General features: G+C 40.5%; 2 protein-coding genes and 1 non-coding gene across 14 annotated transcripts; 2 read left to right on the forward strand and 1 right to left on the reverse strand.

Annotated features, from left to right (window-relative positions):
* Positions 1 to 987: 987 nt before the first annotated feature.
* On the reverse strand, positions 988 to 1,610 carry LOC140851174 (protein DOWNY MILDEW RESISTANCE 6-like). Its single transcript, XM_073242754.1, has 2 exons — positions 1,464 to 1,610; positions 988 to 1,287 (listed from the first exon to the last, which is right to left on the reverse strand). Exons 1-2 carry the CDS (start codon positions 1,608 to 1,610, stop codon positions 988 to 990), a joined length of 447 nt encoding a protein of 148 aa, XP_073098855.1.
* A 2,727-nt stretch (positions 1,611 to 4,337) lies between these two features.
* LOC114914467 (U6 spliceosomal RNA) lies at positions 4,338 to 4,441 on the forward strand. Its single transcript, XR_003801724.2, has one exon. It is a non-coding gene; the product is annotated as a U6 spliceosomal RNA (small nuclear RNA).
* A 1,282-nt stretch (positions 4,442 to 5,723) lies between these two features.
* On the forward strand, positions 5,724 to 16,499 carry LOC105049967 (uncharacterized). Of its 12 annotated transcripts, none has more exons than XM_019852602.3 (7): positions 5,729 to 5,887; positions 6,441 to 6,485; positions 6,993 to 7,044; positions 8,652 to 8,731; positions 11,917 to 12,881; positions 13,452 to 14,176; positions 16,124 to 16,499. In XM_019852602.3, the coding sequence occupies exons 4-7, from the start codon at positions 8,722 to 8,724 to the stop codon at positions 16,230 to 16,232; spliced, it is 1,809 nt and encodes a 602-aa protein (XP_019708161.1). In that variant the 5' UTR covers positions 5,729 to 5,887; positions 6,441 to 6,485; positions 6,993 to 7,044; positions 8,652 to 8,721; the 3' UTR covers positions 16,233 to 16,499. The 12 variants fall into 12 exon arrangements, with proteins under 12 accessions (XP_019708158.1, XP_010928100.1, XP_019708161.1 ...); XM_073261687.1 differs by having other exon boundaries at positions 5,732 to 5,887; positions 6,957 to 7,044; XM_073261689.1 differs by having other exon boundaries at positions 5,733 to 5,887; positions 6,441 to 6,646; positions 12,016 to 12,881.
* Positions 16,500 to 22,682: the final 6,183 nt, after the last annotated feature.

Below are 22,682 nucleotides of genomic sequence, written 5' to 3' on the forward strand. Positions count from 1 at the left end.
ATATCGAGTTCCTGCTGGTTTTTTACCGAATCCTATAGGAATATCCAAACAGCCTTTCAATGTTTTTTAAAAAAATATTCCATGCCTTTAAACATAGAAATAGATCAATGAGATAAATCATGAGAGGCACAAGTTTCTAATCAACCAATGCATTCAAACGGGTGATAAAATCAACCTTGCATTCAAATGGGTGATAAAATCAACCTTGCAAGTGTAGAGTTCTCGACAATTCCCTGTTCTACTTGGAAGATCGGTTGGTTCTAGCAGATGATGACAAGAAAGCGGAGATAAGTAAGCTTCTACAGAAATTAAGAGGCTAAAGTGATATGGGTGCAATCGAGTTCCCTCTATCACAGAGAGTATAAAATTGACATCCAACAGCCATGAGTAGTATTCAGGTGCTATATGGGTTTTTGCTCTTTTGGTGTAGATTTGTAATTAATTTGGATTTTTAGTAGTTATATGAGGAAGTGCCGCTCGATGGTAGGATTGCCCACCGGTAGTCTATATTATGTTGTTTGTCTTCGACACTAGTTAGAACCCTTTTCTAACTTCTATTGACTCATCTGGGTTGTTTTCAGAATTGGAGTTTCCAATTGTATCTGATAATCCTTCGTATCTGAATAAAGGGGTGGTATTATCCTCCCATTTTCACATAAAAAAAAAAGGTGATTGGAGGACAAAATTGTTAATCAAGCTGGTGACGAGTTTGTTGGTACTCGGTATTAAACCCGCTTGAACTTCCCATTGCTGCAGACATTCAAAGCACCAACCATCCGTGCGCGGATCCTCAGCCGTGCACCGCACGGTGTGGTGCACAGTGTGCATGCCTGCACGTGCAGCTATATGATGTGTGCCGTGTATAGTTGCATGCACCATCCATTGTGCGATGAACAGTGCATGCGATGTAACGCAGAGGATCCTTACCATTCACCTGACCATCTTTCTAGGAACCAAATGTCATTTCTAATCTTCCTTTTCTATGTATTATCCCAACGAATTGTTTGATTTATATGTCTCTCTATAAGCAACCCTTCTATGTTTAAGCATTGCCTCCAGGATTGCACCCACATCAACCACAAAAGCATTAGGGTGAGATCCGCATTCAGTCATTCCCCATCTCCGAGCCAGTGGGCTTGCAGGATAGTGGTTCAAGCTCATCACTCGGGGATGATCTACACCAAACATATGGGACAAATGCTCCTGTTCAAGGCCCAAGTCTAGACACAGAAATGCATGAAGCCTTGCTTCCATTGCCCTGAACTCCTCGGGGTATGACACTGCAATCTCTCAATAAAAATCAGCAACAATATATAAGAAAAATGGAAATCGAGTACATTTTAGTAAGTTAAAGATTGATGCATGAATGACTACCACTAAACAAGTGGTTTCTTAGGCCCTTTATTCCACAGCACATATAGAGGATAGCATGGGTATCCGAGGGAGTCCCTCCGGGACCTTACTTCCTCCTTGCTCATGTTGTAGCTGGTGGCTATTCTAACCATCTCAAAGGGGTCCTCAGAGTAGAGGCTGGATCTTTGTTCAACTGACTTCTCGTTGAATTCCCACCCATGTCGTGCATCCTTCCATGATATCTTTGGGAACTCCATGGTTTACGATCTATGAATTTTCAGAACAACACATAAATGGTGCAAACTAAATGGAAATAGAGTGGGGATAAAGAAAAGCAATTTAGAAGAGATTTTTTAGACATGCTCGCCCATTTCATAAGTTGAATGCTCATATCTGAGAGTGGGGTAAGAAATCAATTAGATCATTCATTAGCCATGCTTTAGCAATCATGCTGAGGTGATGGACTGGAAAATTATACTTCACTGTAAAAGCAGAGCAGCATAAAAGCCGCAAAAAAAGGCATACAGCTAGCTATAACAACATATCTTGTGTCAGAAGAGGTTTCAAAAATCTATAGATAATAAACGGAAAATATTTTATGCAATTGAAAAACTACAAATTAGTTAGCAAACTCCAAATGAACCAAAAAGATCGGTGGTGTTCCTACAACATTATAAACTGACAATACCATGATCTGTATGTGTACCGTCTTAGTTCAAGCCATGATAATTAGAACCATAAAACTGGTCAACTCACTGCAGACAAAATCGGTACTAGAGACTTGTCAACATACATGCTTCATAATTGATCACTTTCGTTAGATTTTTGCTGAATCATGTTTTAGATAAGCTTATATGTCTGTCTCTAGACTCTGTTTTAACTTGTGAAAAAACATGGTATAAGCATCATAATCTTTACATACGTATTGTCAACATCTCTGACTCTTTAGATTTCAGATAATTCAGCAACGCATGCAAAAGTCCAACACCCAACTCCTCTAACTTTATCCAAGTACCACAACATAGTTCATAATCTACCAAGCCTATTCATGTATAAAATCAAAATATATGCATTTCCGATGACAGCAATAGTATTGAAGTTCATGGAAAGTGGACATATTGCAGACATGCGTTCGTGAGAGAGAGAGAGAGAATCCTTTTCCACTGGAAATGTAGGCAGGTCAATTAACATAGTGAACAAGTCTTTGCCTTTTCTTTTTGAAAGAAATATATGAGAAAAATAAAGTTAACAAGCCTTAACATCGGGACCTGAAAAACTTGATAATAGACCAAATGTCAAGTCATAATTAGTGGGAATATTGTTTACGGGATGTGTTCACATCCACCATCAGCATCATCCACTTAATGCTTTTGTTGATTGACACACAAGGGCCGCATGGGACAAAATGTCAATAACCATCGAATTAGTATATGGAAAAGGATTACATGTTTCATATGGTTCAAGAAAATTTGAACAAACTCAAATTTGGCCTTTTCTGAACTTGACCTGCACTCTACCCATGCCCAAAGTTGATACCCATCCGTTTGCGTTTGAGCAGCCTCAAGGTGATAACTTGATCAAGATCAGTTTAAAATATTTGTAAAGGTTGCTAGAAGTATACCTTGCTTTCATCGAACTCATTCTAACCCGTTAAGTAGAAGGGTCAGCTCAGGATTTAATTATATCTTCGAATCAAAGTTTTCTTTTCTTTTCTTTTTTTTTTGAAAGATAACTTGAGATGGAGGGAGAACTAATCCAACTACATTGCAGCTGTACTATCTAATACATTTTCTCAACTTTTCTGTTCATCTGGCTATCATTCATTCTTCTCTTTCTATTATTCTTTCCCATTCCACTTGCTTGCCTAGCTTGAACCATGTCATTTAATTTCCTTCTTGCAAACATGTTAGATGGATCAATGATAAAAAAGGTTGGCTCCGTGTGGTACAAGCCTTCAAGTACAAATGGGGGCCATTGACACTTGATCAATTTCAGAATGGTACTGTTTACATGTGACGCACACCATGTTCACGTAAACATTGAATGGAGGGCTACCAAGAAACACTCAACACTTGTCCTTAGATTTAGTTGGGTGCAATCCACCATGCTCTCCTAGTCACGAGAGGACACTGCACCAGAAGGTTAAAAAACAGAAAAGAGAAGAGCAGGCGACGGAGAAATGAGAAGATCCCTCTGTTTGATGAAAGAGAGAGATCCTCGTGAAGTTTTTATATTAGTCAAGAAGTTGATAGAGCTCAAAAATCTATACATGTGAACTCTCATTTCTTCGGATCATATGGGAAATCCCAGTTGTTGGACTGCGTTCCCGGCTACAGCTTCAGTCAAATGATTGAATCGGTTGGATGCACAATTCCCACTGTATCAGAATATAGGTTGAAGCCATCACATGCAACCATGCACAATATTTTGAGATATATTTCACACTTTGTACAAGATGGTTTCAGATCCGTTAAAATTGGTGTCATGGTTTTCCAGTCATGGAATCTCCTAGTCGTCATTTTTGAATCGATATTTCTCTTCATCAAACAAGTTTAGAGAGTGCTTAATCATTACAATTATAATTAATCGAGGATGGCTTTGATATTACCAAAACATATCACTGGCTTGCATGTGCCATGTGGCAAACCGACCTCTAACTGGAAGCAAACCAAAAATTACGTGGTTTCATCTCAACAATCCATAGATACAAACCAAGATCTATGTCCATTTAGTATTCATCGATACATGGGCAATAAATCTCTAAGAAATTTGAAATTTCATCCTTGATAAGTATGTTTAATTATTTATGGAATAAGGTGGAATAAGGCTGGGATGATGTTTTCTTTTTCTTCTCTTCTGAAAAACAAATTTTGTCCCTCTATTATTAATTAGGTTGTATCAAAGTATACAGTGAATTTGTTTGGTTTAACAGGTAGTTTTGCTCTCAGTTGGTTACTTTTTATTAATTAGGAGATTCTTTTTTTGTCTCCTCGGAGACATCCGATAGAATTAGAGCGATATAGAGAAGATTAGCATGGCCTTAGCATGCGTGGATGACACACACAATTGAGAAATGGTCCTTTTTTTTTTTTTTTTTGTGTTACCAAAAAGAAAACACACAGAGATTTTTTTTGGTCATGTTATTAATGAAAATGGGATAAATCTTAAAAAAACCTCTATTTCTAAGGATCTAAGGAACCACTAATCTCCATTTATGGCCAAGTTAACCACAGTTCCAGTGTCCAGATATTGAAATTGCAACCTATCTTGGCATAAAGGCATGGATAATTCTATTATCCCGCTCCTTATCACTTCTCACAGTGGGCTCTAAAGCTTTTTTTTTAAATTTTTTTTTTTGGTTAACAGGCTCTAAAGCTTTTTAAGATGGCGACCATGACCTTACTATTGCGAGTTTGTACCATGACAATGGAGAAAATGACGCATAAAGAGTGTCAATATATTTTGATGATGTATTCCATTGAGACTTGTGCTAGAATTATGGAATCAAATTTTATATTAAAAACCGCAAGAGATCACCCATTTTCACCATTAGTTACATCAGCAATTTTCTGTGGAAATCGATGATTGGCTGAATGGCATGCAGGTCCCATACATACCCATTCTTCCAATCACACTCATTCTTGTCTGCCACATACGACTGGATGAACTGAGCAGGAAAAAAGACAGGTGATTCGTGGCATTACTTTGCTTATTAGAATTTGATGGAATAGAGTTATCCGGGGGAGGACCTTCTGCCGGTTTACATCCTAAAATACAAGAGGATGATGATGATGTCTTTGTAGGTCATGTGTCAAGCATTCATGATCCTGATGGAATATTAATGGCAAGAATAATGCACCAAGACTAGCATCTACTGCACCAACTTATCAGAAAAAAGCGCAGGTGGTCCCACATACCAACATGGAGGGTTTTGGGTTTGGGTTTATTTGAAGAGTTGGTGTATGAAAAAGCATCAATTTATAGTGGTACACTGTACCGCAGGACCAAATATTTTGCATCATTTCCACGTCATACTGATGTACACCCTCCAGGACCTTCCAGCCTCTGACCATCCGTGAGGCTGCCATGTGTCAGCCAGCATCATACTACCCAGACCACGCTTGCCACGTCCTTTTTGACCTTCTTCGAATTGCAAGGTTTACATTGCAATTGAGTCCTCAGCCGAACGGCTTCCATCCATAACGGCACTCTTTTTAGGGCGACTTGATTTGATTCACGGGACCCGTCTCAATCCTAATTAAAAATTAGAAAAATAGAAGTCAAACTATGGTGACGTAATTAGTTCGGGAGTGATTTTTGTCCGTTACATCCAAGAACAATTTTTTTATGTCTAGTTGTTTAAAGGAGGCTAATAGTTCCTTTTCGTTATTACGTGACAGTGTTCTAGTCCGATTTGAACGAGTTCATGGGATCTATTACCATGTTCCCGGCGAAGTTGGCAGCTCAAAAGTTTCAGAAGTTAGCAGATATAATCGATGGAGTTCTTATGGATTTTGATATCGAGAGTTGATAGGTAGGTGTGGGCGAGTTCGTAGATTACGAGCCTACGTGTTTTTATTTGTTTTGATCAATTTTTATTTTCGTCGCTTTTGTTGGATTCTGATCTTCGTGTTCGAATCTGTGAGAAAATATTTGATCGCATAGATTTCGATCTTTCAGCTGAAAAGATGCCAAAAAGTTTCTATCTTTTTCACGTAAAAAAAGGATTTTTTTGCCGTAAAAATTTCCAGAATGTTTTGTTTTTGATATTTCGACCCAAAAAAGAAGGGAAAATCGGGTCTTAGATGTGCAAGACCTCCTGAATCTCGCCGGAAATCGGTTCCGGTAGAATTTTCTTTCCAAAAAAATCGTGTTTTGGATTCATTTTTTTTTTCTTTTTGTTAATTTCTTCCATCGAGGTCGAAATCGTTACCGAATTCTAGCTGGGAACGACGCTCCCTGTTCTTCCTTTCCATTTCTCGATCGGAATTTTTGCTTCTCCCTCGCCCAAATTTGAAGGATTATATCATCATTAGGGTCATTATTATCCCTAAATCCTAACCCTAGAGCTCTACGCTCCCGTGCAGCTGCCGCCGATAACGGCCAAACTCCGTCTCCGGGGCGTCAAAGCGGTGAGGCCGTTCGCCATATTAAATTGCTCCCCTGGTGCGGTATTTAATGCCCCTAAACTGCCGTCTCTTTTGGTAGCGTTCGGGAGCAGAGCCACGGAGAGAGATAATAAAAAGTTAAAACAGTCTATATTAAATGCCATCTCTCATTTGACTTTATTATGGTGCAGTGCCCCTCTTCTCCCCTCTCTTCCTTCCATGATTTGTATCTTCTCATTAAATTAATCCAATCCTCTTCCCACCACCACCTCCTCACATCTTTTCCCTTCTCTAGTCCACCCCTAAACCCTAACCATATAAAAAAAAATTGAGAAAGACAACGGCCTTTTTTGCCTTTAGCTTTAAGAGATCCTAGATCTCGATATCTGAGATTGTCTCTTTTAATTTGAGGGTTATTTGGATATATAATATGATTTAAGAATGTGCCACTAGTTTAGTTTATTGTTTGATTGGAATTCTTTTAGCTGATAGCAGCTTCTTCTGCTGGGCTGCTTCTGATCTTGTCTTCAGATGGAGGCAAATGGGTATTTTGGCTTTTGGGAAGATGGAGAGGATTGAAGGGGTAAGCACTTTCCTATGAACTGTTTTTGCTAAAGATTATCCTTTTCTTTTTTTTTTCTCTGTTTCTTTTTTTTTTTTGCCTTCTGGGGATTTGGAGTGGCGGGATATGGGATGAGAACTCAGCGGCTTAAAGTTTGGGTTCCAAAGTGTCCTTGGTTTCTTTGAGGTGGGGGAAGAGAAACGCATTTGGATTCCAGCCTTGTTGTAAGGAATCCTATTCCAATCCAAAGGCCCCAAGGAGAAAAAGAAACAGGAAAGAGAAAAGCAATTCGATTCTTTGAGTTTTTTGGTTCTTTGGCCTTCCTTTTCAAGTGTGTACATAGCTGTATTTTGCTTGAGAAATTCACAGAATATGATAAGCCACAAAATCCCTCCTCTCTTATTCTTGTCCCCTGATTCTTTATGGACTACATGCGCATCAGTTAGAATCTTAATTGTGGAAGTAAGATTTGGTAGACTTGCCTATCATCTAGTATTCTTGAATAGATTAGTATCTAGTTGTGTTTGTTTTTTTTTTTTTCCTGGTGATGAATGGTTGTGTGATCTTAGGTGTCTAAACATATTGTGTATGATATGTTATCATTGTGACTTGCTTTCAATCCCAATAGATTTTTGAAAAGCCCCATTGGAATAGAGTGCCTAATAGTTGGTCACCAACTCTGTATGCTTCCGAGCTGGAATGCCTCTAGTTGCAGGTCCATGCATATGGGTTGTTGGCCTTTCATCAAATTGGTTTTGTTATCTGCATCGTGTGACTTTCTGAGTTTTATTACAGTGCTGCTATGGTTTATGGCTTTAATCTTATCTGGTTGCAAGTTGGTGCATTTAAATCATCTGTCCTTGTATACTGTGTACAAAACATAATATCCTCTGAAATATGCTCCGCATCTCAAATATGGTTTTGTTGTAGCTCTGGAAATATAGGGTACTGTTTTGTTGATATCCTCTATGGTGCGGCAGGATTTCCAAAACATTCGACATGGCAACATGGTCTTTAGGTTAATTATTGTCTTCTTTGCGGTTATCTGAATTTATGTTCTTTCAATGGCTAATCATATGTTGTCTTGTAGCAGCTGTTGAGAGATTAAGCTATTTGTTATTTTGTTCCAGTTTGAAGGTTGCTAACTTTGTTTTCGCTTGAATTCTGCTTCTGGTTTTCCCTTTCCTGTGTGGCATTATCTTGAATATCAAGTGTTATTTATACATGTCATGCTTTGGCAGCTGCTAGCAGCAGTTTTTCCTTTTTTAGCTCCCCCCTTCAATATCAAGCTTAGATTTCCTGCTGATCATTGTTTGGGATCTGATCGTGCCATTTAGCAGTCAGTGGGTCACAAGTGCAAGGGTTATCTAATTATGAGAAGAATAAAATAACATTCAAGCTGTAAAATGAGCTTATTATTACAGTAAACATCATAAATTTTATATCATGCATTTTATTTGTTTAGGTTCTTTTGAATGTCATCCACTATCTCAGACAAAATCACTTTTGTGTTGGTAATATGAACGTATGTATTAAAATAATATTTGATAACTGCCTTCAAATGCGTTCAGTTAAATTCATTTTAGCTGCTACATTTTCGACTATTTGACTTTGATAATTTATGGCAGGAAGCATGATTGTGTTTCAAGTTGCCTGAGTAGGCGTTGTAAGAAATGGCTATGCTTTGAGCAGAGTAAAATGAAACTAGGTACCTGTCAATTATGATTCCTGCTCTGCTCATGTTTAAATTTTTATTTTGTGCTGACCTCATGAAATATGTTAGAATAATTAATAGCATAGATGTCCAGATGAAAATTTGTTAGAATAATCAATAACATAGATGACCACATGAAATAATCAGATCATTATTTGTTTCACATTGTGCTTTGTCTAAGGAACAGAATTCATTCTTAGTTATGACCTAGCTACCCTGTTTCTTTTTCAGATTCAGCCTGTTTGCTTTGTCTACAGAATGGAATTGTCATGTTAATTGATTTGCATCCAGTCCACTGATTTTGTGTGTGCTCATACAGTGCACATGGATGAGGTTAATACACATGCAGCAAGATAATTTGCTAAATTTCGATAAACATTTATTTCGAAAATTAGATGTTAGATTGCATGCCCATTTAACATGTGCTTGAAAAATGGTTTTTTCTGAAGGTTTCTAACATGATTCTCCTGATATGGAAGGATCATATGTGAACAGAAATTGTGTCATTTCTGTAGTTATATATACACTGTTGGTAGATTTATACTCTAATACTCAATATTATGGATACTTTCCCTCTGGTGCCAAGTTTAGATTAAAGTCTAACATCCTCATTTGTGGTACCTCTTTCTTAAACACCTGTTATTTATATCATGTTCTTAGAGTATAATACAAATTTATAATTTATAATTTGCAGCAATTCCATATGTTGTGATCTGTTTTTTGAAACTGGTTTTTGCATTGAAATGAATATATTTTCTTTCCTGTTCAGTGGTTTTAAATTGTGGAGCCCCACTTTAAGAAGCAACTCATACTCTACTTGTTGGAGTTACCCCATACATAATCACATGCTTTTTAGCAAAATTTGGAATTATTTACTCTCTATGTTATGCTGAATCTCATTTCAAGTATGTGAATGTTTAGTACATTTTTATCTGTTTAGTTAATTGCAAAATCCTGTATATTTTGTGTGCAGAGTATATTTTGAAAATTACCTACCTGCACTACTTCTAGATTCTTTCATTTAACTCAGTAGTCAAGCACCTTTTGCTACCACCTTATTTCCAAGATGATGTTTATTCAAGTTAGAGTTATACCATACTAGCATTGAGCATAGATGGTGCACATGCAGAAAACATGGATGGGTGGCTTTTCGCAGACACTCATGAATGTCCTTTTATTATATTTATGTCATTTGGTAGGTAGACCCTGCTTTTAGCTGTGGTTTGTTTTTCATGTTTTTAGGCCAAAGGTGCAACAGTTTTAGCAAAGGTGATGTATATTACTAAATGGGAGTGTTTGTATAGAGAAGGAAAACATGCATGAATGGGGGAGGTTGGGAAAGGCTAGTGATCAACTGTAGGGCCTAGCCCAAAACTGTTGCATGGAAGGCTTCACACCAGCCTTTTGTGGCTGGAGAGAAGCCTTTCATGTTATATATTACTATAGTCCTGCATGTGCAATACATATTTACTGGCATTTTCCTTTTTTTTTTTTTGTAACTGTGGGTTTGTGACTTGCATGAGCACATAGAAAATGGAGGGGAAAACAAGAGAGAGGAATAGATGAGTATTTAATCTTTGGGAACTCTGAAGCCTCGGATCTTCATGCTTTGAGGTGCACATGAAGCTGGCCTCGAGGCTTTTCCATTATATATTAGTTGATCAGATAGCGGCTTGACTAAAATCTTTTTCTATTATTGATAAATGCACTCCTATATCTAGGGCACTAGATTGTTCCCTTCTATATAAAGATTGACCTATGGAGGGTTCTATTAAATATCATTCTATTAGAGGCCAGGAGAGTGTAGAATCATGGTTATCATTCAGGTTGAAGGGTTGTATTGCTTCTCTGAGGGATCTGAAATTACCTTCTAAAATTTCGAAAGCCAACATATCAGTCATTTTGGTAGAGGGTGAGCTTTGGTACAATGGTAAGGTTGCTCCACTGTAACCTAAAGTCATAGGTGCAAAATATGGAAACAATCTCTCCACATGTGTAGGTGATGCTTTATACATCTGACCCTCCCCAAATCCTGAAATAGTGGGAGTTGGGTTGCTCACAGGGTGTCAGTCACCTTGGTACCATTTTATGTGCATCCCTTTGTTCTTATATTGATCTTCTTTTCATTTTACAAATATCTTTTGTATGTCATAGTTCTTGTCACCATCCTCATATTAAATGTGGCCAATTAGCATGGTATATGTCTATCTCTCACAAGGATATAAACTCTCTGTTTATTTGGCAAATTTTGTAACTACTCGCTTGCACGGTTTGGTTCCCAACACTATTTCTTTGGCTTGTAGGCCATAGAGATGATGCAATTCCATAAATACTCAAAGTGGAGATTTTTATTTTTTAAATATGCAATTTTCATTCATGAATTTTCTGTTAGAAAGGTAGTTTTTCTTGTTGATCAATATTGGGTGGTTGTCCAGCATGGTATAATTTGTATCATTCTTCTCTTTTCTTTTCTTGGTTGGTGTGGGAGTTATTTCAAAGTTTTTGCCATATAGTAATCGTTATACATACTTATTTTCTGTTTTAGTAATGGTCTAGTTAAGGAAACCACATTTTATTTTCCATTCTATTGTATTAATTGCAAAATGTTAGTTACTAAATTTGATAAAATATTGGATGATTTTGTTATTAGGGTTAGAGGTCTCAGAGATGAACACAATTCCCTTCATCAGACCTTTTCTTCTTTCATATTCAGCTAGACCTGTTCTGAATTCCTGTTGCCTCTTGCTATGTGGGCTGAATCTTTCTAATACATAATGTAGGTATCCTGATAACTGCTCTTCTATGTTTCATGGTGCGCTTCTCTTGCCCAGACAATTGAATTCAACACCAATTTGTTGAAGGCTGAAGTCAGATTGAGTCTTCACAATTCCCATTCTGAGGGAATAGTCTCATGGTTGATTTCCTTCATTTTCACAGTAGTACCAATAGAACATTTCAAACATGTTGAGCAAAAACTGCAAAAACAACTAAATGTTTTCGTCAGTGATTATTATTCTAAGATTTCAATCATCGACATATTACTTGCAACAATTTTTTCTTCTTAATATTTAGTATCATGTTGCATGAAGTTGATTATTACACACAAATTTGCACCTCCCCTGATATTGCATCTAAGCTTGATGGTGTTCTTGAGCATTATAATCTGTGCTTGCTTGCAGATGGTGAACCACCTTATCTTCACATTTCTGTTCATGATTTTGTCTTCAAAATCATTAGACATAATGACAATTATTTGATGATTAATATGTTGGATGTAGAGAACAAGGCTGTATGGGAAGGAGAAGATGATGTTATGTCATCTATACAGAAAAAAGGTTGCGAATACATAGATCCATCAAAGCAAAGTTATATGGGCATTAAAGAGTCCTTTAATGGAAAGAAGAACAATGATAGATGTACGGAAGCTCCATTTACCATTCCTCCAGATGAAATTAATTTGGGTGAAAATGAGACCGAGTTTTGCACTGACAAAACTGTTACTGAAATTCAGCCACCGGAGATAATATATAAAGATGGTGCCTGTCACAATATAAAGGACATATGTGTTGATGAAGGGATATGTTCCCTTGAGAAGATTTTGGTAGAAAATGATGAGTCAAGCCAGAGGTTTCCTTCTAGTTTTGACGATACTGTTGAAAGTGGAAATGATGCTTTGAGCAAAGAAATGGCAGATGGTAGTACGACCTCTGTGCATGATTCGAGATCTACATCATATGAGCATCTTATTTCTGTTGAAAAGAATGCAATGGAACATTTTTCTGGGAGTTTATCCAAAGTTGGTGCCAATTTTGATACAACTAATCCATTCATAAGTGATATATCTGACGAGAATATCAGTTTAAAACAATGCTTTCCTCTGTATGAGTTTGAAACAGACTCTCAGCAAGTGAAGCCGACCAATTTCGACTGCGGCAATGATCATAAACATTATTCTGAGAGTTTATCTAAAGTTGGAGGCAAGTTTCGTGCAACTAATCCATTCCTGACAGATATATCTGATGAGACAATCAGTTTTAAACAATTCCTCTCTCTGCAAGAGCTTGAAACTGATTCCCTTCAAGCGGAGCCTACCAACTTCGACTGCAGCAATGAACAATTGGCTGATCATCAAAAATTTTATCAGGTACTTGATGTGCAGAAAGCACTTTCAATTATTTCTTCTGATATATAAATATAAAACCTGGTCTTTAATTTCTGAATTATCAGGTATTGAAATAGGTTCAATGATTAATGATTCCCATGATATGCCACCATCAAATGAGATAATTTAAGACCATATGAAATGTCCAGGATCCATGATGCATTCAAAACTGCTAATTTTATACTGAAATTTCATAGAGTACTTGCTGTCTATTACAAGTTTCTGACCAGAATAAGGGTCATTAAATGCCCGGTATAATCTCATTGCCTTTTGAGATTGGAGGTTGCAGAACAAGTAAACACATCTCCATTTCCTGCATTAAACTCAAAGTATCTCCGGTTATTGTTAATGAGGAATTGAGGAAGAAAATGTTTACTTGACATTCCTACAGGTTAACAAATAGTTAAATCTTGTCATGCTTTTCAGTTGTCTGTCCTTCTGCATTTCTCAAATAATCAATGCTCGTTCGCTATATAGCCAATATGAATGTGATTCTGGTGATATAGGAACATGATCAGCCAAGTTGAATTATGTCTTGATGATTTATCTCAGGGTACATTGGAAGAGGAGTACTCTACAATGTCAGCTGTGCCAGCTGATGCCAGACAATCCACCCAAAGCAATGGGTCTAAGGAAAATGCTTCTATTTCTCTTGCACAGGGCACATTGGAAGATGGTTACTTGACAGCCGCATCTTCTTTATCTGATGTTGGGGAGTCCGAGCAGAGCAGTGGGATCAAGGAAAGTCCTGCTAAGTCTTCGTCAGAGGATACATTGGAAGAGGGGTGCTCAGTAACCACATCTGCTTTATATGACGTCAGTAAGTCTGACGAAAGTAGTGGGATCAAGGAAAAACCTGATGAGGGTTTATCACAGGGTCTGTTAAAAGATGTTTGCTCTCAAGATATGGCCTTGCCATCTGATATTAAAGAGTCCAATGAAAGCAGTAGGACCATGGGAAACCCTGCTAATGCTGAGCTGGAAAGTGGAGTCTCTGGATTAGCATCCATAGGTGGCCAGGAGAGCAAAGAGAAAATAGATAGGCAACGAGATGGACAGGCTAAAAATGATCCGGTAACCGAAGAGGCTGTTTCTGATAATGCTACAACTTCAGCTCGAAGTTCACTTGTTCATAATTATCATCTAGATGCAGACTTCTCGGAACCAGTTTACATGTCAGGCCCAATTGCATCCTCAGGGCATATACCATATTCTGGTAGCATTTCTCTTCGGTCCGATAGTAGCACAACCAGCACTCGTTCCTTTGCATTTCCCATGTAAGTATGACCTTCCATCTGAGCAATTCAAATTCTGCTCTCCAACTATCCACGTGCATGGAATGCTTAAATTATGACTATTTTTGTTATGCAATTAAATTAAATTAAGTGTTTGTCTGGTGAAATTTTTATATGTTGTGATAAAATTGGGAACTTAGAAGTTCATTGAACTGAGTGTTTGTAAGAGAGGTGGATTACTCATCAAATGCATTTTCCCACTGACTAATTTAGCTGTGAGAGTCCCTGGACAGAAACGATCAAGTTTGTTTCCTGGTGGTATGGTAGCAAGACTAAAGTAAACTAATGGGAATAATGAAAATAATAACCTGGGTCATTGTCACGTATATAGTGTAACTAGCAGTTCACTAATGGTAGGAAATAACCGACAGTATATTGTAGTATCAAATTTTAAGAAATTACATGAAAATTTATCTCATCTTATTAGCATCCATATAGCTACTTGTTTTCTTTGTATTCTTATGTTTTCCATTATCCATTTTATTACATTTATACACTTTGCAAGTTTACCAATACAAAGTCACTTGCAGATCCGTAGACAATTTTTTTTTGTTTCTGTAGTACTCAACACATTATCTAGCAGTGCCATGAATAAAGGACAAAATGTTAAAATTTTCCTAGGTGTTTTCAGCATTTGTTGACTTCGGCTAGAGACATCTCATTTGAGACTTCAAATCTAGGTTGAAGGTTAGATCAAAGTTTGATGAGGCTGATGAAGACTTTTGGACAGAGGCAGTGTATCAGAAACATTCTATATTGTAGGACTTGGCCTCGTATAGGAAAACATGACATGGTAGAATGTGTAAACAACCCCAAATTGATGGCATAATACATTACCATATGCAACCCCTTCTCTGGGTATGGTTCTCCTAATATGCTTGTTTTCTACATGGCAGCACCAAGTTTTTTTTAGTTTGTGAATTGCTTTAGCTTACCCTTAAGATTCTTTTAACAGTCCTTGTTGAAAATTATTGATCACTTCATTTGTGCCATCAACTGTTGTTCTGGTAACTGTGCAAACATCATCTTGAGTACATCAAATTGTTACCATCTAACCATCACATGCATGCAAGTAACGACACTGGCATGTTGTTCCAGTTTGCCAATGCTGGGTCCTTTCTTTCTTTGTCTGTTATCAACGTATCCATCAGAATGCCTCTTAGGAAACAATTTGTGAAAAAATTTTGAGATTCGCTATTTTGGAATTTCATTTAGCTTGCAATTTTGGCTAAACTATGTACGAGAGCATAAAGGTCCTAGCTTATTGTATTGTGGCAACAGGTTTTAGTAACTTTCATCTTATACCGTGCTGGTGGAGACCTCATTCTTCTTGCTCTTCTTCTCAGTTGTTGTTAGAAAAATTCAGATATGTAACATATGTATTGGGTCGATATCTTCTCTGATCTGCTTTATAAGGTTGTTGTACTGGTTTGCTATGTAGGCCAATAGATTAGATAGACGAGATAATAATCTTCTGGTATGTTTGAGCTGAGCAACACTCTAGTGGTCATGCACAAACATCCCCCCATCCCCCTTTCTTTTCCTAAAGGGTGTTGTTTTGGGCTCAAGTCCTTGGTGGTACATCCCATGTACATGGACCTGCATAGTTTACCTTGGGTGGGTCTTCTGTCTCATTCCTCTTTATTCCCTAATAGCGTATGTGTGTGTGTGTGTGTGTATTACAAAGAGCTTGGAGATGTAATTCTAAAATGTTCAAGTGAGGACAAAGTTAGTTGGGTCTGTGTCTTTTAATGATAACCTTATGACAGTAAAAATTCTTTATCTCTGCTCATTAAAATCTGCAAATTCATTTAATATGTCTATTACCATGCACAGCCATACTATGTTAAGTGGATTCTTTTTCCTTAATCTACTTTTGCCTGTTTTGCATTCCGAGTAATTAATTACCTTGATTTTGTTAATGCACAGACTACAGTCAGAGTGGAACAGCAGCCCAGTCAAAATGGCAAAAGCAGATCGCAGGCATTTAAGGAAGCATAGGGGTTGGTGGTTGGGACTTCTTTGCTGTAGATTCTAGATTTACAGCGATCCCTTATTCCATTATACATCATCTTGATTTTGTAACATGATGTTTAATCCCTTGAAGTTCTTTTTCCCCTTTTCCTGTTTATATTCTGCTTTATTTATTCTACAGCAGGCTAAGCAGGTTGTGGCATGGGATAATGGTTTGTATGGTGCAATCAGAGATGTGGGTGGTATCTTGTTTTTTACTATAAGATATTTGAATGGTTCTGCATGTACATCTCTTCATCAAACAAAAAAGTGTATCTGTGGTTTGATAGAAGAGCTCTACTTTCTTGGCTTTTCCCTGGATCAAGGTTTTTTTGCTGTCTTAAGTCTAGTTGGATGGGGGGACCACGGGATGGTCATAATACATATGTTCATGTCTTGGTGAGAGTTGTGAATTATAAAGCCGTTGGTAGTGTCTTCTTGCTACTATATAATTACTTGTACACCCTACAAAATCCGTTTCTTTGTTATCTTGGTCTGAGCTCCAGGTCAAGTTTTCTTCTGTGGTGTAATTCCACCTGCGAGAAGTCTCACCCAATAATAAGCTTCAAGTGGTGTTCCTATGAATGCCCGCAGCAGTTAAAAATATCTATTTTCAGGCTATGTGCTTTCAGCTCCCTTTCAATCAAAGAAGGAAAAAAGAGGCGATCGAGGATACATTATTGTATGGAGTTCATGGGATACCCTTTCTGATCTGCAGGAAATCGTTGTTTAAGAAGTTCTGTGTGATTTTGTATTACTTATATTTCTAAAGCTCACATATTTGTGCTTTTAAATGTGTAAAAGTTTTAAAGAATATACAGAGTGATTGGAAGAACTCAAAATGTTAAAAGTTGTGTTCTCTGTAATTAGTGTGCATGCATCCATAGCTTTTACAGGCCTCTTGAGAGGTCCTTTTCATTCATACCTTTTGCATGCCTATTGGAAGGTGTTAGTCTGCCGTGGATTTTAATATGGAATAATTTTTTGTTATTTTATTTAATTTTTCAAATAAGACTGTGAAAGGATGGTTGCTAGTACCTCCTGGTTCAGAACTCATCTTTCCTTGTTTCTGTGCAGAGACCTTTGAATTTCAGAATATAATTGAGATGAAACATTGAATTCACTGAGAAATTCAGGATCTTACAGTGTTTCATGCCAAACGCAATCTAAGCAACATGATTAATGACACAAAAGTACACCAAAAACAAAAAAAAAAACTCGAAATTGCGCATGGTTGGCATATCATAAATTTGATCCTAACAAGTGTAAAGTTTGGGTCCTCTCCAGTTCACTTCTGTTTGATTCATCTTGTTAAATAATACTAACAATCCATTCGTGTGATTATTTTGTTCAATCAGTATCTATTTATTAGTTTGAATCACTTAATTGGACTATGGTGGGTGCTGTGTAAACTAGAGGAGCCTGAGCAAGCTTCCTAGAATTGGCTTGTTTCATAAGCCAAGCAGGAGCTACAGCTTGCTCGGTTAATTTTAGCTCGAGACAGCTTGTTCAAGGAATCCAGTGAAAGCTTGACCATCCTAATTTTCTTAGACATTAACTTACTTGTGAGGGACTTACTTGTGAGGGACCAAGCTCTGGCTGTTTTCAAATTTAATGCTACTCAGGCCCGGTTAGATGGTGGCTCGTTACTGTAACTTCTGGGATTAATGGTTTACCTACTTCAGTTTAAACCTTTGCTAAGAGATTTATTACATATAATGATATTTTGCAGATGAAGAAAGCTATTAGGCCTATATGTTGCAGATGAAGATAGCTATTTGGGATATATATTGCAGATGAAGATGGCTATTTGTGCTTTTAAAGCGACTGACATCTACTAAGAAGACAACCAGGTAGCTGATCAACCGGCATCCATATCTCTTGAAGTTGATATGCTTTGGGAAAGAAATTATCAGATTCCAGCCTAGGTAGCTCACTTAATAAGCTCATGCATATGATCCTCCCTCTTAATAAGCTGATACATATGATCCTCACCACCCCCGATAAGGATTTGAATTATATAACTTAACTTTTCCTTCATTTTTTTTTTTGGTTTGGAGCATAATTGAGCCAAATATGAACAAGGCAAAACTCAAACGCCAACTCAAATTATTGCCACATATCTGATAAGCAAATATATACTATAATGAAAAAATAATAAAGTCTGATAAGTTTTTGAAAAAAATATAGGAACATTCTTTCAACTTTGTTTCAATTTTATTTATATCTTCTATACTTTAAAAAGTATTAAATTAGTACTTCTAATTATCGATATATTTCAATATGATTTGATCGTCTATCTCTGTTAACGGAATGATGTCATATGACCACCACATGATACAATTATTTTATAAAATGATTCCACCTCCTCCCTCATCCCTTTTCCCTCCTATCTAATTCATCCCTTCCTCCTCCGTCGGGCATCCCTCTTTCTCCCTCCTTCCTTCTCTCCTTCCTCCACACTCATTTTTTCTTCTCAACGGTGGCTTTTTCCACATCCATCCATTTCTCCACCTTCCTTTTCTTCTTATCTATTTCTCCTCCTCATCCTCTTCCTACTCCAAGCTGCTCATAAGCGATCCCCCTCCATCACAGGCCCCTCCACCTTCATCTCTTCTCGTCATCCATCCTTCACCCTCCCCTTCCTCTCTATCCTCTTTTCTCATCCTCACCTCCAACCCATTTCTTGCCGCGGCGTCTCTTCCCTCCTCTCCTTCCTCCTCTTCTACTTCTCCTCCTCTTCTTTTTCTTCCTTCAGGCCCATCCATGAGCCCTATCCCTCTACATCGGCTCCCTCCATATCCATCCCTTCTCGCTAACATCCCATCCTTCTCTCTCTTCTTCCTTCTCACATATTTTTCCTCTTTCACGGTGGCTCTCTCCACCTCCACTCATTCTTCCACTTTTTGTTGGGTTTTTTATCCCTCCTTAACGAGGATGACCCAACAAATGACGAGTTTGACGTCAAGCCATGTGAAGAAACTCAAGAGAGGAAGAAAATTTGTAAAGTTATTTTAGATCAGCAGGCTCAGCGTCTTAGTCGACTCAATCTATTACTGGATCGACTAAGTTCAAGATGAGTCGACCCAGTTTCAGGATGGGTTAACTAACTGTAAGAAACATAATCATACAGAAAGTTGCATTTTCGGCTTCTGGCATGGTACAATATTTGAGCCGACTCAGTAATTTTGTGAGCCAACCCAGTTTCAAGTTAGTCAACTCAATCTGAGACTGAGCCGACTCACTGGTCGTGATGTGGTTCAGGCTACTTCTGCTTAGGATTTTGAGGTCTATTTTAAAAGGGATATAAAAGCTTTGTTGTATGGGTCTTTCATTATATGTGAAGAGCCTTTCTTGAGGAGAAAAAGAGATCTAATTTTGTGTGTAATAGATCTTTGTCCTCCATTTATTTTTGAGGGATACTTGTAACCGTCCTTGTATTGGATCTTTTGGAAGTAGTGATTTGTTGGCTTGGTGTCGTAGTTTTTTTTCTGTTCGAATTTTTTTACGTAAAATCTTGGTATTCTATTGTTTTTCTTCTGTCCTATTTATTTTGTCTCTATGATATTCTCTAATTTTCATCCCAACAAGTGAAATCAGAGTGAGGTTCGAGATAGAGGCAAAGGCTACATGGATGATCAGTCTGAACGAAAAGAACTGGGCAATCTAGAAAACAAGAATGGAGGATCTATTGACGTGTGAAGATCTTGATACACCGTTGCCTGAGAAAAATGCCAACTGAGAGATATGGAAGATAGTGAATGGGAGAGACTTGATCGGAAGTGTTGGATATAAAATACCCACAGCCGGAACCCATGGCGGAACCGCCATCAGCAAGTGCAGCTCCGCCCGGACTCCTACGGGAGCCGGACTCCACCGCCAGCATCAGAACAGCTCCGCCCGGACTCCCACGGGAGCCGGGCTCCGCCCTTAGTATCAACTGCTGGTAAGCTCAATCCGGACTCCTATCAGAGCCGGACTTCACCCTTGGCTTTGTTTGCAGCGCAGCTCCGCCCAGACTCCTACGGGAGCCGGGCTCCACCGACGACATCAGCACAGCTCCGCCCGGACTCCCACGGGAGCCGGGCTCCACCGCCATCAGCAAGTGCAGCTCCGCCCGGACTCCTACGGGAGCCAGACTCCACCGACGGCATCAGCACAGCTCCGCCCGGACTCCTACGGGAGCCGGGCTCCACCGCCATCAGCAAGTGCAGCTCCGCCCGGACTCCTACGGGAGCCGGACTCCGCTGCCAGCATCAGAACAGCTCCGCCCGGACTCCCACGGGAGCCGGGCTCCGCCCTTAGTATCAACTGCTGGTAAGCTCAATCCGGACTCCTATCAGAGCCGGACTTCACCCTTGGCTTTGTTTGCAGCACAGCTCCGACCGGACTCCTACGGGAGCCGGGCTCCACCGACGACATCAGCACAGCTCCGCCCGGACTCCCACGGGAGCCGGGCTCCACCGCCATCAGCAAGTGCAGCTCCGCCCGGACTCCTACGGGAGCCGGGCTCCACCGACGGCATCAGCACAGCTCCGCCCGGACTCCTACGGGAGCCGGGCTCCACCGCCATCAGCAAGTGCAGCTCCGCCCGGACTCCTACGGGAGCCGGACTTCGCCGCCAACATCAGAACAGCTCCGCCCGGACTCCTACGGGAGCCGGGCTCCGCTCACGACGGCTCCGACCGTTACCGAGCTTCAATCGACAGATCCACGCCCCCTGACAGGCCCTCAAAATGGCCGCGACCCTGCTCCACCTCCTGTGGCGGACTCCACGCAGTATCATCATTCCCTGACAAGCCGCAGCAGCCATAGCCGCCCTGCTCCACTTCCTGTGGCGGACTCCGCACAGCTCCACTATCCCCCTGGCAGGCCACAGTGACGGCCACGAACCTGCTCCACCTCCTGCGATGGATACCATGCAATTCTCCTGACGACGGACGCTGCTCCACCCCTCATAACAGATTCCACGTGGCAAGTCGAGATGATGCCCGCGTGTCTGCTCCATTATCTTTCGCAATCAATTCCCCTGACCGTGGGCGGCCCACTACCAGGCGGTTACACACGTCGCCATCAGTCCGTTGCCTCCCCCGCCTATAAAAGGGGGGACTCAGATACGTTATTTTTTAAGCTCTTTTGCCTTATCTCAAAACTCTGCTAAATTCTCCGTTCGAGCACTCCATTCTTGTTGAGGCAGAGAACTGACTTGAGCATCGGAGGGTCTTGCCGGAGCAACCCCACCTCCGATTTAGACTTCCCTTGCAGGTCCCGGCGGCGACCGCGGCTTCCTCAACTCCAGCTTCTCCGGCGCAGGTGGATTTTTGCACCAACAGGATTGGCGCTAGAGGAAGGGGCTGTGTCTTCGCAGCACCCTTGTTCTTGAAGGAGCGCTCAACGGAACCGCCTCCGGCCATCTCTCCGTCATCTACTCCCAATCCTCCCCCGCGAGATCGACACCCGATGCCTCCGCGCAGGGCGTCCACCCGGCGGTCCACGGCCTCCGCGGCCAGATCTCAGGCTCCGGCCTCCCCTCCCATTTCTCAGCCAGCTCCTCCTCCCCCTCCGACGACGGCGGTCGGCGCAGAGCAGTTTGACTTGCTGGCGCAGCAGGTCAAAGGCCTCGTCGAGGCCGTACAGGCAATGCAGCAGCAGCCACCGCAGGCGTCGGCGCATCCGGAAGAGGCATCTCCGGAATGCCAGAACCCGGCGGTGGGGCGGGCCACCTGGGCCAGCCGCCCCGTCCTTCTCGGGAAGGCGAATCCAAGGGTGGAGAGCCCTCAATCGGACCACAACTCCACCCCTGGGAGATCCCTGCCCCCGTTCTGCCAAAGGACCCTCGAGACTCGAAGTCGAGAGGATTTCCTGGACCGGAGGCTCCAGGAGATGAACCGGCGGATCGAAGAACTCCGCCATGCGCCTCCCGCTTATGGTGAGGATATCTGCACTGACCCTCCCTTCTCCCAAACGATTATGCAGGAACCGATCCCGCCGAATTTCAAGCTCCCCCAGTTTGAAAGCTACGACGGGACGTCGGACCTGGTGGACCACCTGGAGGCCTTCCGAACGATGATGCTGCTTCATGGTGCCCCCGACGCCATCTTGTGCCGGACTTTCCCGTCTACTTTGAAGGGAGCAGCAAGAAACTGGTACTCGGCACTGAAGCCGGGTACCATCTTCTCCTTCGACCAAATGAGCCACCAATTCGTGGCCCATTTTGTCAGCAGCCGACGTCCCCGGAAAGGTTCGGAGTCCCTCATCAACATCAAGCAGAGGGAAGGGGAGTCCATACGGGCCTACATCAACCGCTTCAACATCGCGGCGTTGGAGGTCCGGAACTTGGACCAGTCGGTTGCCATGGCCGTCCTGAAAGGCGGCCTTCAGAAGAATGATCTCTTGTACTCCCTGGAGAAGAAGTACCCCAGGGATTTTGCTGATCTGCTGGCTCGGGCTAAAGGATACGCCCGAGCGGAAGAGG

Source organism: Elaeis guineensis, chromosome 8, assembly GCF_000442705.2.
Source record: "Elaeis guineensis isolate ETL-2024a chromosome 8, EG11, whole genome shotgun sequence".
NCBI lineage: Eukaryota > Viridiplantae > Streptophyta > Magnoliopsida > Arecales > Arecaceae > Elaeis > Elaeis guineensis.

Coding starts and splice junctions, on each gene's coding strand:
- LOC140851174 (XM_073242754.1), bottom strand. CDS start 1,610: ATGGAGTTCCCAAAGATATCATGGAAGGATGCACGACATGGGTGGGAA. Junction 1,288..1,463: donor ACAACATGAGCAAGGAGGAA/GTAAGGTCCCGG, acceptor TTTTATTGAGAG/ATTGCAGTGTCATACCCCGA.
- LOC105049967 (XM_019852599.3), top strand. CDS start 5,850: ATGGAGTTCTTATGGATTTTGATATCGAGAGTTGATAG. Junction 12,882..13,451: donor ATCATCAAAAATTTTATCAG/GTACTTGATGTG, acceptor GATTTATCTCAG/GGTACATTGGAAGAGGAGTA. Junction 14,177..16,123: donor CGTTCCTTTGCATTTCCCAT/GTAAGTATGACC, acceptor GTTAATGCACAG/ACTACAGTCAGAGTGGAACA.